At 40.6% G+C, this 15,202-nt stretch overlaps 1 protein-coding gene across 1 annotated transcript in view; it reads right to left on the reverse strand.

The window, feature by feature from the left end:
• Positions 1-312: 312 nt before the first annotated feature.
• Positions 313-15,202, reverse strand: part of LOC115115411 (zinc finger protein 501-like) — a 17,481-nt gene continuing 2,591 nt past the window's right edge. The window contains exons 2-4 of the mRNA XM_065002241.1: positions 12,943-13,035; positions 3,993-4,205; positions 313-3,148 (exon numbers count right to left, since the gene is read on the reverse strand). Coding sequence (XP_064858313.1) covers positions 2,064-3,148; positions 3,993-4,205; positions 12,943-13,035 — 1,391 coding nt within the window. The 3' untranslated portion in view covers positions 313-2,063. The remainder of the gene's footprint in view (positions 3,149-3,992; positions 4,206-12,942; positions 13,036-15,202) is intronic.

A 15,202-nucleotide genomic window follows, 5' to 3' on the forward strand; every position in this document is an offset into this window, starting at 1 on the left:
CAAGTCAGTTAAAGAACAAATTATTATTTATAATGACGGCCTACTAGTCGGTAGATCAGTATACTATTCGGCGTACAGTAGTATTGGTGTAAAAAGGAGATACATTTATCAGATGCTTTTATCCAGAGCGATTTACAGGCGCAATTAGGCAAGACTTTTTATTTAAGTCTAAGACATTTCTAGAAAATGAATATGTCTAAACTACTTGGTAAGCTCAACATTTTTAAATGTCTTTATTTTTTAAGGATAATAATACTGCTGGATAGGCCTCATCTTGGACAACCGAAATAATCCCCCAAATTGCCACCAAGATAGGTATTCATTCATTTTATTTTAGCATTTCTACACTCCACATGTTAAAAGTCTCTGGTGGCGGTGTCCCAGACACAGATCAAGCCCAGTGCTGGACTAAAAAGCACTTTTTCACTATAAATTCTCCATTGAGAATACTTTTTAGACAAGGACTAGGCTTAATCTTCGTCTAGTAAACCACCCCTCAGAGAACCCCAAACAAAGAACAACACATCACGCAGTTGGCGTTTATTGTCATAACATATACTGACATGGTCACATTGTGTCACATCAAATCATGTGCATGTTATTAAGCCCTTTTTCACATCAGCAGGTGCCACAAAGTGCTCTTGTCCAGGGCTGAACTCTGACCCTTTGGGGGGCATGTGGTCAACAACAAAAAGCTCCAGCACCCAATGTTGAGTAAAGTATTTTGACTATTTCAACTTGAATAAATGCTGCACTTGGTAACAATGACCAACACAATTGCAGTTAAAATAGAATACTATAGCCTACCATGACCATAAATTCAGATACCCTGCCTAAAACCACAAAGTGCCCTGCAGATACCCTGCCTAAAACCCACAAGAACAAGCAATGCAGAGGCAGAAGCAAAGGGACTAGGAAAAGCTCCCTAGAAAGGCAGAAACCTAGAGAGGAAGCAGGGCTCTGATGGGTGAACAGACCTCTTCTGGCTGTGTCGGGTAGAGAGGAACCAGGCGTGACCAGACCTCTTCTGGCTGTGTCGGGTAGAGAGGAACCAGGCGCCGAGGCGTGACCAGACCTCTTCTGGCTGTGTCGGGTAGAGAGGAACCAGGCGCCGAGGCGTGACCAGACCTCTTCTGGCTGTGCCGGGTAGAGATTTAAGAGTCCATGTGACCATTAAGGCCAGATCGTTCATAGATGACCAGCAGGGTCAAATAATAACCACGATGGCAATAATGGAAAGGGGGATACCTAGTCAGTTGTACAACTGAATGCCTTCAACTGAAATGTGTCTTCCACAATTAACCCTCTGAATCAGAGAGGTGCGGGGGGGGGAGGGGGCTGCCTTAATCGACATCCACGGCGCCCAGGGAACAGTGGGTTAACTGCCTTGCTCAGGGGCAGAATGACAGATTTGTACCTTGTCAGCTCAAGGATTCGATCTAGCAACGTTTCAGTTACTGGCCCAATGCTCTCACCACTAGGCTGCCTAAAGAGGGCAACACGATGTAACACATCATTATATATATAATTACGGTCTTCATATATGGCGTTAACCTAGAGAAGCTTTATGAAGGCTGTATCACTAAATGAAGCACTACAAATTCAGTCATGATTAGTGAGACGTTGAAAAGCACATTTGGAGCACAATTTCAGATTACTTTTATTTTGAAAACCCATTGTCCTTAAATGGATTTATAGACTGTTTCAAATGTAGACCTCCCACTGGTACGTGCCCGAGGCCCAGCGATGCTAGTGAGAGCAGCAGAGAAACCACCAGCAATCTTTTGGCCATTGAAACCTGGATTTTTTTTCAGTCCTCGAGTCCTTCCATTCTCTCTCCTCAGCTTCTTCTCAAAACTCATTGGAGGAGAAGGTCTGAGGGGAGGGACTTTAGATGTTCTCCTCCAATACAGTTGAGGAGGTGAGGAGAGAGGATGCGAGATAATCGAGGAAAGATGAATTGAGAAAGGATAGGCCTCAGTGACTAAAGTACTGGCCACTGGTCTCATTGAGGACATGTGTTTTCCAAAATAAAAGTCCTCCAGACAAATTGTAGGCTTTTCCTATGTCATGTCCAAGGAGGCTGTCATCTCGCTTGTGTGATGCTCCTGGTGTTTCTTCAGCAATTTGGGTACATGGAACCCTTTCCCACACAGGCTACAGACATACGGCTTCTCCCCTGTATGGAGCCTCATGTGCACCTTCAGACTCCCGGGTGTGGTGAACCCCTTATCACAGACAGTACAAGGGTACGGCCTCTCTTTAGTGTGCGTGATCTGGTGCACTCTCAGGTTCCCAGACTGGGCGAAACGTGTCCCGCATATAGTGCAGACGTACGGTTTCTCTCCAGTGTGTGTTCTCTGGTGGCTTTGAAGGTCACCAGCCCGTACGAAGGTCCGACCGCAGTACGAGCAGCAGAACCTCTTCTCAAGGTTCTTCAAGTGCGTCCTTGCATGCGTCTGCAGCTTCTCTACATCCGTGAAGCTCTTACCGCAGTCGCAGATGTGGTAGAGGACCTCTTCCATGTGTAACTTCTTGAGCTTGTGTTTTTTCAGGCACTGGGATCTGGCGAAGCGTTGTCCGCAGATGGAGCACTGATGCGGTTTCTCCTTGGTGTGGGTCAGTAGGTGGGTGTTGAGGTTCCCTCTGATTGTGAAACCCTTCCCGCAGTAGGAGCAGTGGTGGAGGTTCTCTCCTGTGTGGATCAGACGATGAACCTTGAGGGTTCTGAAGTGGGAGAACATCTTGCCACAGTCATCACAGTGGTATGGTTTCTCGATACGGTGGGTCTGTCTGTGCTTCCTATACTCCAACAGGTGAGCGAAACTCTCCGGGCACTTGGAGCAGTGGTATGGTTTCTCTCCTGTATGGATTCGCTGGTGGATCTTGAGGTGCCGTAGCAAGGTGAAGGTCTTCCCACACGGATGGCAGACGTGCTTGGTTTTCTCTCCGGTGTGGATGGTCATGTGTCTCCTCAGGTCGTCGGGTCGTAAGAAACACTTCCCGCAGACAGAGCACTGATGTGGTTTCTCTCCGCTGTGAATCAGCGCATGTCTGTTCAGCCGCGTCTTTGTGAGGAACCTCTTTCCGCACTCGGAGCAGCGGTGGTGCTTCTCAGAGAGGTCTGTGTCAGATCTGGCAACCTCTCCTGTATCAATGACAACATTATAGGGGTTAGAGACGCTGCTAGGACAGAGAGGAGAGAACAGCATCACTTGCATGCTTAACAGTATACTGTACATATAGTAAAATACTATAGCGACCTTAACCCAACACCTAGCAACCTCGTCAAGAGGTTCAGATCACTGTTGGGTTGACCGTCTCCTGGACCCAGTTTGCATACTGGTCGGAGATACACCCCAAATTTGCTACAATACCATATACCTGCACCCATAGAGATCCTACTCAATTACTAGAGGGGCTGTGTTGTGAACCCTCAAAGTTCCATAATGGTCTGAAAATGGCAGCCATCTTGGTCAGAGAGAAATCCAACCCAGTCTAATTGGAATGAATGGCAGTAGGTGATGCATTTCCTGCTTTAACTGACGCAGGAAAATAAAAGGCATGTGATGCGTCAGAAATTGGGTAATAGAATTAGTCGACCTAAAATATTGGTCATATAATTATAAATACAGTTTATACAGGTTTGAAACACATTTTCCGTATAATTAGCCTCTAAAATATATGTAAACAAACCCACAATGTCTCAATGTGTGCTCTCTTGGAAAGCAGTGAGTGTTTTTATACGATACAATATCAGTACTTGCATTTTACAACTTGTCTAAGTCCTATCAACAACTGATGTCAGAAAGTGTACGGCTGTGGATTGACTGCATTGTTTTAATGGAATGTTGGCAGCTATTTTTTGAAGCTGTCTGGATAGCTAGCTAACAAGCAAACAGTAGAGGTCATCTTCAAATTCATTGTGTTACACAATAGTGTACCTGCACCATAGTCAATCAAATAGTTTAACATCAGGGTGTTTCTCTCACCTTTGTGAACCACCTGGTGTCGTCTCAGGTCATAGGATCGCAAGAAGGCCTTCCCGCAAACGGAACAATGGTGGGGTTTCTCTCCGCTGTGGGTCATCGTGTGTATCTTCAAGCTGCTGGCTGCAGTAAACCGCTTGCCGCACTGGGAGCAGAGGTACGGTCTCTCCGGGTCAGGGTCCCCAAGGCTGTCTGGGTCAGAGCTGGCACCCTCTCCTGTTTTAATGGCAACATTACAGGGGTTAAACACTTGTTTTCTATTTTATATGCTATACTATGCATCGGTATCTAAAAAGGTAGAAAGGATAGTTGACTTCTCCTAAATGTATATTCTGATCTGAGTTGGTCCTACCCACACTTTCCTCCTCCTCTTAGATGTATGTTCTGATCAGCGATTACTGGGATATTCAAGTCCGGGCTCTGGCTGGGCCACTCAAGGACATTCAGAGACTTGTCCCGAAGCCACTCCTGTGTTGTCTTGGCTGTGTGCTTAAGGTCGTTGTCCTGTTGGAAGGCGAACCTTCGCCCCAGTCTGAGGTCCTGAGTACTCTGGAGCAGGTTTTCATCAAGGATATCCCTGTACTTTGCGCCGTTCATCTTTTCCTTGATCCTGACTAGTCTCCCAGTCCTGGCCGCTGAAAAACATCCCCACAGCATGATGCTGCCACCACCATGCTTCACCGTAGGGATGGTGCCAGGTTTCCTCCAGACGTAACGCTTGGCATTCAGGCCAAAGAGTTCAATCTTAGTTTCATCAGACCAGATAATCTTGTTTCTCACGGTCTGAGTCCTTTAGGTGCATTTTGGCTGTCATGTGCCTTTTACTGGGAAGTGGCTTCTGTCTGGCCACTCTACCATAAAGGCCTGATTGGTGGAGTGCTGCAAAGATGGTTGTCCTTGTGGAAGGTTCTCCCATCGCCACAGAGGAACTCTGGAGCTCTGACAGAGTGACCATCGGGTTCTTGGTCACCTCCCTGACCAAGGCCCTTCTCCCCCGATTGCTCAGTTTGGCCAGTTGGCTCTGACGTGCACTGTCAACTGTGGGACCTTATATAGACAAGTGTGTGCCTTTCCAAATCATGTCCAATCAATTACATTTACCACAGGTGGACTCCAATCAAGATGTAGAAGCATCAAGGATGATCAATGGAAACAAGATGCACCTGAGCTCAATTTTGAGTCTCCTAGCAAAGGGTCTCTGTTTTCATTTTTAATACATTTGCAAACATTTCTGAAAACCTGTTTTCGCTTCGTCATTATGGGGTGTTGTAAGCATTTTTAAAATCTGACATGTTGGCTGGATTCACAACGAGTGTAGCTTTAATTGAGTATCTTACATGTGTGATTTAATGAAAGTTTGGCGCTCTGCATTTCCCCTGGCAATTGGCCAGGTGAGACGCTAGCGTCTCCCTATCCTCAAGAGGTTATGGGGTGTTGTGTGTAGATTGATGAGGATTTTTTTTAAAAATGTGTTTAATCTATTTTAGAATAAAGCTGTAGTGTAACAAAATGTGGGGAAAGTCAAGTGGTCTGAATACTTAGCGAATGCACTGTATGTTGGTAAGTAGCCTTCCACAAGCCTTGGTCTGTACAAACCAGAACGGCTCATAGGACAGATCTCCTGTTTCTGAAGCGGGAGGCAGAGGCAGGAGAGTATGTAGTGTTATGTATATTTTATGGATATCATGTATTTTATTTGTTGTGTTTTATTTCCTGTTTGGACCCCAGAAAGAGGGGCTAATTGAGGATCCCAATAAATACTACACAACTTATTCTGAGGCCTGGACCAGGCTGCATGTAGCTGGTTTGAAAATTATTTAAAAGGACAACCAGTCATATGAATGTGGCTCACCTTTTAGTCAGTTACATTTCTATGGCAGCGAATCCTTCACCAACTAACCTCAGACCAACTCTATCCTGAATGAATCCTTCACCAACTAACCTCAGGCCAACTCTATCCTGAATGAATCCTTCACCAACTAACCTCAGGCCAACTCTATCCTGAATGAATCCTTCACCAACTAACCTCAGGCCAACTCTATCCTGAATGAATCCTTCAGAACTAACCTCAGGCCAACTCTATCCTGAATGAATCCTTCACCAACTAAACTCAGGCCAACTCTATCCTGAATGAATCCTTCACCAACTAACCTCAGGCCAACTCTATCCTATCCTGAATGAATGAATCCTTCACCAACTAAACCTCAGACCAACTCTATCCTGAATGAATCCTTCACCAACTAACCTCAGGCCAACTCTATCCTGAATGAATCCTTCACCAACTAACCTCAGGCCAACTCTATCCTGAATGAATCCTTCACCAACTAACCTCAGGCCAACTCTATCCTGAATGAATCCTTCCTGAATGAACCAACTAACCTCAGGCCAACTCTATCCTGAATGAATCCTTCACCAACTAACCTCAGGCCAACTCTATCCTGAATGAATCCTTCACCAACTAACCTCCTGAATGAATCCTTCCAACTCTATCCTGAATGAATCCTTCACCAACTAACCTCAGGCCAACTCTATCCTGAATGAATCCTTCACCAACTAACCTCAGACCAACTCTATCCTGAATGAATCCTTCACCAACTAACCTCCAGACCAACTCTATCCTGAATGAATCCTTCACCAACTAACCTCAGGCCAACTCTATCCTGAATGAACCTCAGGCCAACTCTATCCTGAATGAATCCTTCACCAACCAACTCAGGCCAACCTATCCTGAATGAATCCTTCACCAACTCTATCCTGAATGAATCCTTCACCAACTAACCTCAGGCCAACTCTATCCTGAATGAATCCTTCACCAACTAACCTCAGGCCAACTCCTGAATGAATCCTGAATGAATCCTGAATGAATCCTTCACCAACTAACCTCAGGCCAACTCTATCCTGAATGAATCCTTCCAGAACTAACCTCAGGCCAACTCTATCCTGCAGGCCAACTCTATCCTGAATGAATGAATCAGACCAACCTTCCTGAATGAACCTTAACCTGCCAACTCTTCCTGAATGGCAGGCCAACTCTATCCTGAATGAATCCTTCAACTAACCTCAGCCAACTATCCTGAATGAATCCTTCACCAACCTCAGGCCAACTCAGGCAACTAACAACTCTATCCTGAATGAATCAACTCTTCTGAATGAATCCTTCACCAACTAACCTCAGGCCAAATCCTGAATGTTCCAACCTGGCAGGCCAACTCTATCCTGAATGAATCCTTCACCAACTAACCTCAGGCCAACTCTATCCTGAATGAAATCACCAACTAACCTCAGGCCAAACTAACCTCTAAGACCAACTCTATCCTGAATGAATCCTTCATCCTGAATGAATCCTTCACTAACTACCTCAGGCCAACTCTATCCTGAATGAATCCTTCACCCTCAGGCCAACTCTATCCTGAATGAATCTCACCAACTAATCAGGCCAACTCTATCCTGAAATCACCAACTAACCTCAGGCCAACTCTATCCTGAATGAATCCAACTAACCTCAGACCAACTCTATCCTGAATGAATCTCTTCTGAATGAATCCTTCACCAACTAACCTGAATCAGGCCAACTCTATCCTGAATGAATCCTTCAGGCCAAACTGAATAACCTCAGGCCAACTCTATCCTGAATGAATCCTTCACCAACTAATCCCTTCACCTGAATGAACTAACCTCAGGCCAACTCTATCCTGAATGAATCCTTCACCAACTAACCTCAGGCCAACTCTATCCTGAATGAATCCTTCACCAACTAACCTCAGGCCAACTCTATCCTGAATGAATCCTTCACCAACTAACCTCAGGCCAACTCTATCCTGAATGAATCCTTCAGAACTAACCCAGGCCAACTCCCTGGGCAGGCCAACTCTATCCTGAATGAATCCCTTCAGAACTAACCTGTTCCAATGGCAGGCCAACTCTATCCTGAATGAATCCTTCAGAACTAACCTGCTATCCTGAATGGCAGGCCAACTCTATCCTGAATGAATCATTCAGACTCTATCCTGAATGAATCCTTGTTCCAATCCTGAACCTGGCAGGCCAACTCTATCCTGAATGAATCCTTCAGAACTCAGGCCAACTATCCTGAATGAATAATCCTGAAGAATCAACACAGCAAAGAATGAAAAACAATGAAGAAGATACTATCCTGAAAATCTTCAGAACTAATTTCACACTCTCCTGAATGCCTGCTGAATCTGTAACATTATCCTGAATGAATCTTCCTTCATTATGATTTTCAGGCCAACTTCATCCTGAATTTTTAACATGGCACTGATTTGCCAACTCTATCCTGAATGAATCCTTTTGACTGAATGTTTCAGCATCGCCAACTCTCAATGAAGAACTTCAGGCCAACTCTATCCAAGCCATGTTGAGGACCAATCTGAATGAATCCTTCTGCTGGAATCCTTCACCAACTAAGCGGCAGGCAGATGAACTAAGAAATATCCACCGTAACCGTAGCCAACTCTATCCTGAATGAATGAAACCTGAGCAGGGAAGAATCAACCAACTAACCTGAAGCCCGGTTAGAATGAATTTAGAAAACCCAGAGCCAACTCTATCCTGAATGAATCCTTCACCAACTAACCTCAGGCCAACTCTATCCTGAATGAATCCTTCAGGATACCCCTCAGAACACAGTGAATGTATTTACTGATGGTGTTAAATCAGGCCAGCTCTCAACTAACCTTAGTAATTTGGTCAGGCCAATTGTCTCTCAGGCCAACTCTATCCTGAATGAATCCTTCACCAACTAACCTCAGGGCCAAATATAATTGAATCCTTCACAACCCTCAGGCCAACTATCCTGAATGAATCAGAACTAACCCTCCAATGGCAGGAATCCTTCACCAAACTCTATCCTGAATGAATCCTTCACCAACTAACCTCAGGCCAACTCCTGGGCAGGCCAACTCTATCCTGAATGAATCCTTCAAACCTGCTAACCCAGGGCAGGCAACTAACTCAGGCCAACTCTATCCTGAATGAATCCTTGGTTCCCAGGCCCACGGGCCAGGCCAACTCTATCCTGAAGAGTTTGACACCCATGCTCTAGGGCCTTTCAGATGGTTGTTAGGGGGACCGTTTTACTGAATGTGTCTCCTTCATTATGAATTCCTTTCACTTCAAATGCTTTTTTTTTATAATTTTGTTTTGCAGGGAAGTCAAGCTAACTGAAGCCCGGTTAGCTTTTCAGTGTATTGCTGTGTATAATAACGTGTATATGAATGGGTAGTTTAATGGGTTTATTGTATATTAATGTGTATATGAATGGGTAGTTTAATGGGTTTATGGTATATTAATGTGTATATGAATGGGTAGTTTAATGTGTTTATTGTATATTAATGTGTATATGAATGGGTAGTTTAATGGGTTTATTGTATATTAATGTGTATATGAATGGGTAGTTTAATGGGTTTATTGTATATTAATGTGTATATGAATGGGTAGTTTAATGGGTTTATTGTATATTAATGTGTATATGAATGGGTAGTTTAATGGGTTTATTGTATATTAATGTATATGAATGGGTAGTTTAATGGGTTTATTGTATATTAATGTGAATGGGTAGTTTAATGGGTTTATTGTATATGAATGGGTAGTTTAATGGGTTTATTGTATATTAATGTGTATATGAATGGGTAGTTTAATGGGTTTGTGTATATGAATGGGTAGTTTAATGGGTTTATTGTATATTAATGTGTATATGAATGGGTAGTTTAATGGGTTTATTGTATATTAATGTGTATATGAATGGGTAGTTTAATGGGTTTATTGTATATGAATGGGTAGTTTAATGGGTATATTAATTGTATATGAATAGTTTAATGTGTATATGAATGGGTAGTTTAATGGGTTTATTGTATATTAATGTGTATATGAATGGGTAGTTTAATGGGTTTATTGTATATTAATGTGTATATGAATGGGTAGTTTAATGGGTAGTTTAATGGGTTTATTGTATATTAATGTGTATATGAATGGGTAGTTTAATGTGTTTAAATAAAATCACATTTTATTTGTCACATACACAAGGTTAGCAGATGTCAATGCGAGTGTAGTGAAATGCTTGTGCTTCTAGTTACGACAGTGCAGTAATATCTAACAAGGAATCTAACAAATTCACAACGACTACCTAATACACACACAATGTAAGGGGATGGAATAAGAATATGTATCTATAAATATATAGATGCGCGATGGCTGTGCGGCATAGGAAAGATGCAATAGATGGTATAAAATACAGTATATATACATATGAGATGAGTAATGTAGGATATGTAAACATATAAAAGTGGCATTATTTAAAGTGACTAGTGATAACATTATTAAATCCATTTATTAAAGTGGTCAGTGATTTGAGTCTGTATGTTGGCAGCAGCCTCTCTATGTTAGTGATGGCTGTTTTAACAGTCGGATGGCCTTGAGATAGAAGCTGTTTTTCAGTCTCTCGGTCCCAGCTTTGATGTACCTGTACTGACCTCGCCTTCTGGATGATAGCGGGGTGAACAGGCAGTGGCTCAGGTGGTTGTTGTCCTTGATGATCTTTTTGGCCTTCCTGTGACATCGGGTGGTGTAGGTGTCCTGGAGGGAAGGTAGTTTGCCCCCGGTGATGCGTTATGCAGACCTCACTACCCTCTGGAGAGCCCTGCGGTTCAGGGCAGGTAGTTTGCCCCCGGTGATGCGTTATGCAGACCCCACTACCCTCTGGAGAGCCCTGCGGTTCAGGGAAGGTAGTTCGCCCCCGGTGATGCGTTGTGCAGACCGCACTACCCTCTGAAGAACCTTACGGTTCAGGGCAGGTAGTTCGCCCCCGGTGATGCGTTATGCAGACCCCACTACCCTCTGGAGAGCCCTGCGGTTCAGGGAAGGTAGTTCGCCCCCGGTGATGCGTTGTGCAGACCGCACTACCCTCTGAAGAGCCTTACGGTTCAGGGCAGGTAGTTTGCTCCCGGTGAGGCGTTGTGCAGACCCCACTACCCTCTGGAGAGCCCTGCGTTTCAGGGAAGGTAGTTCGCCCCCGGTGATGCTTTGTGCAGACCGCACTACCCTCTGAAGAGCCTTACGGTTCAGGGCAGGTAGTTTGCCCCCGGTGATGCGTTGTGCAGACCTCCCTACCCTCTGAAGAGCCTTACGGTTCAGGGCAGGTAGTTTGCCCTCGGTGATGCGTTGTGCAGACCTCACTACCCTCTGGAGAGCCTTACGGTTCAGGGAAGTGTAGTTGCCCCCGGTGATGCGTTGTGCAGACCGCACTACCCTTTGGAGAGCCGTACGGTTCAGGGAAGTGTAGTTGCCCCCGGTGATGCGTTGTGCAGACCTCACTACCCTCTGAAGAGCCTTACGGTTCAGGGAAGGTAGTTGCCCCCGGTGATGCGTTGTGCAGACCACACTACCCTCTGGAGAGCCTTATGGTTCAGGGAAGTGTAGTTGCCCCCGGTGATGCGTTGTGCAGATCTCACTACCCTCTGAAGAGCCTTACGGTTCAGGGAAGGTAGTTGCCCCCGGTGATGCGTTGTGCAGACCGCACTACCCTCTGGAGAGCCTTACGGTTCAGGGAAGTGTAGTTGCCCCCGGTGATGCGTTGTGCAGACCGCACTACCCTCTGGAGAGCCTTACGGTTCAGGGAAGTGTAGTTGCCCCCGGTGATGCGTTGTGCAGACCGCACTACCCTCTGGAGAGCCTTACGGTTCAGGGAAGTGTAGTTGCCCCCGGTGATGCATTGTGCAGACCGCACTACCCTCTGGAGAGCCTTACGGTTCAGGGAAGTGTAGTTGCCCCCGGTGATGCGTTGTGCAGACCGCACTACCCTCTGGAGAGCCTTTCGGTTCAGGGAAGTGTAGTTGCCCCCGGTGATGCGTTGTGCAGACCGCACTACCCTCTGGAGAGCCTTTCGGTTATGGGAAGTGTAGTTGCCCTACCAGGTGGTGATAAAGCCTGACAGGATGCTCTCGATTGTGCATCTGTAGAAGTTTGTGGGGGTTTTAGGTGACAAGCCAAATTTCTTCAGCTTCTTCACCATGCTGTCTGTGTGGGTGGACCATTTCAGTTTGTCCGTGATGTGTACGCAGAGGAACTTAACTTTCCACCTTCTCCACTGCTGTCCCATCAATGTGGAAAGGGGGGTGCTCCCACTGCTGTTTCCTGAAGTACACGATCATCTCCTTTGTTTTGTTGACATTGAGTGAGAGGTTCTTTTCCTGACACCACACTCCGAGGGCCCTCACCTCCTCCCTGTAGGCCGTCTCGTCATTGTTGGTAATCAAGCCTATCACTGTAGTGTCGTCTGCAAACTTGATGATTGAGTTGGAGGCGTGCATGGCTACGCAGTCATAGGTGAACAGGGAGTACAGGAGAGGGCTGAGAACACACCCTTGTGGGGCCCCAGAACCCCTCATAGCCTGGTTTCTCTCTAGGTTTCTTCCTAGGTTTTGGCCTTTCTAGGGAATTTTTCCTAGTCACCGTGCTTCCACACCTGCATTGCTTGCTGTTTGGGGTTTTAGGCTGGGTTTCTGTACAGCACTTTGCATATTAATGTCTATATAAATGTGGAGTTTAATGTATTTATTGTATATGAATATGTATATGAATGGGTAGTTTGTGTTTATTGTATATTAATATGTGTATGAATGGGTAGTTGATAGGGTAGTTTAATGTGTTTATTGTATATTAATGTGTATATGAATGGTATATTAATATGTGTATATTAATGTGTATATGAATGGTAGTATTTGAATGTGTTTATTGTATATTAATGTGTATATGAATGGGTATTTGAATGTGTTTATTGTATATTAATGGGTAGTTGAATGTGTTTATTGTATATTAATGTGTATATGAATTGGTCATGTGTTTAAATAAATCCTGGCTTGGTCCCATCTATACCTTCCTCCTCCTCTCCATCCCCCAGCTCCTCCTCTGGATGCATGTTCTGATCAGTGATTACCTGGCTTGGTCCTATCCACACCTTCCTCCTCCTCCTCTTCATCCTTCCCTCTGTCCCTCTCCTCCTCATCCTCTCTTTTAACAATAACAAGCCCTGTAAAACATCAAACCAATAATACTGGAACACAATGTTCATTAAAACTTTATAACAGATCTTCACATAATAATAGTAATACAAAATGTGAAAAATAATACTAGTAATAATAGTAATAATAATAGTAGTAGTAGTAGTAATAGTAGTAGTAGTAGTAGTAGTAGTAGTAGTAATAGTAGTAGTAATAATAATAAGTAGTAGTAGTATAATAATAGTAGTAGTAGTATAGTAGTAGTAGTAGTAGTAATAATAGTAGTAGTAGTAATAATAATAGTAGTAATAGTAGTAGTATAATAATAGTAATAATAATAGTAGTAATAATAATAGTAGTAATAGTAGTAATAATAATAGTAGTAGTAATAATAGTAGTAATAATAATAATAATAGTAATATAATAATAGTAGTAATAATAATAGTAGTAATAATAATAGTAGTATAATAGTAGTAATAATAGTAGTAATATAATAGTAGTAATAATAATAGTAGTAATAATATAGTAGTAATAAGTAGTAGTAATAATAATAGTAGTAGTAGTAATAAGTAGTAATAATAGTAGTAATAATAATAGTAATAATAATAGTAGTAATAATAAGTAGTAATAATAATAGTAGTAGTAATAATAATAGTAGTAATAATAATAGTAGTAATAATAGTAGTAATAGTATAATAGTAGTAATAATAATAGTAATAATAGTAGTAATAATAGTAGTAATAATAATAGTAGTAATAATAAGTAGTAATATAGTAATAATAATAGTAATAATAATAGTAGTAATAATAATAGTAGTAATAATAATAATAATAGTAATAATAATAGTAATAATAATAATAGTAGTAATAATAGTAGTAATAATAATAGTAGTAATAATAATAGTAGTAATAATAGTAGTAATAATAATAGTAGTAATAATAATAGTAATAATAATAGTAGTAATAATAATAGTAGTAATAATAGTAGTAATAATAATAATAATAATAGTAATAATAGTAGTAATAATAATAGTAGTATAATAATAATAATATAATAATAGTAGTAATAATAGTAGTAGTAATAAGTAATAATAGTAGTAATATAGTAATAATAATAGTAGTAATAAGTAGTAGTAATAATAATAGTAGTAATAATAATAGTAATAATAATAGTAGTAATAATAGTAGTAATAATAATAGTAATAATAATAATAGTAATAATAGTAGTAATAATAATAGTAGTAATAATAGTAGTAATAATAGTAGTAATAATAATAGTAGTAGTAGTAGTAATAATAGTAGTAATAATAATAGTAATAATAATAATAGTAGTAATAATAATAGTAGTAATAATAGTAGTAATAATAATAAGTAATAATAATAGTAGTAATAATATAGTAGTAGTAATAATAATAGTAGTATAATAGTAGTAGTATAATAATAATAGTATAATAGTAGTAATAATAATAATAATAGTAATAATAATAGTAGTAATAATAAGTAGTAGTAATAATAATAGTAGTAATAATAATAGTAGTAATAATAGTAGTAATAATAGTAGTAGTAATAATAGTAGTAGTAATAATAATAATAATAATAATAATAATAATAGTAATAATAATAATAGTATAATAATAGTAGTAGTAATAATAATAATAGTAGTAATAATAAGTAGTAATAATAATAGTAGTAATAATAATAGTAATAATAATAGTAATAATAATAGTAGTAATAATAATAGTAGTAATAAATAATAATAGTAGTAATAATAATAGTAGTAATAATAATAGTAGTAATATAGTAGTAATAGTAGTAATAATAGTATAATAATATAGTAGTAATAATAATAATAGTAGTAGTATAATAATAGTAGTAATAAATAGTAATAATAATAGTAGTAATAATAATAGTAGTAATAATAATAGTAGTAATAATAATAAGTAATAATAATAGTAGTAATAATAATAGTAGTAATAATAATAGTAGTAATAATAGTAGTAATAATAATAATAGTAGTATAATAGTAGTAATAATAATAGTAGTAATAATAATAGTAGTAATAATAATAGTAATAATAATAGTAGTAATAATAGTAATAGTAATAATAGTAGTAATAATAATAGTAATAATAATAATAGTAGTAATAATAGTAATAATAGTAATAATAATAGTAGTAATAATAGTAGTAATAATATAG

The sequence above is a fragment of the Oncorhynchus nerka genome, linkage group LG15, assembly GCF_034236695.1.
Source record: "Oncorhynchus nerka isolate Pitt River linkage group LG15, Oner_Uvic_2.0, whole genome shotgun sequence".
Classification (NCBI taxonomy): domain Eukaryota; kingdom Metazoa; phylum Chordata; class Actinopteri; order Salmoniformes; family Salmonidae; genus Oncorhynchus; species Oncorhynchus nerka.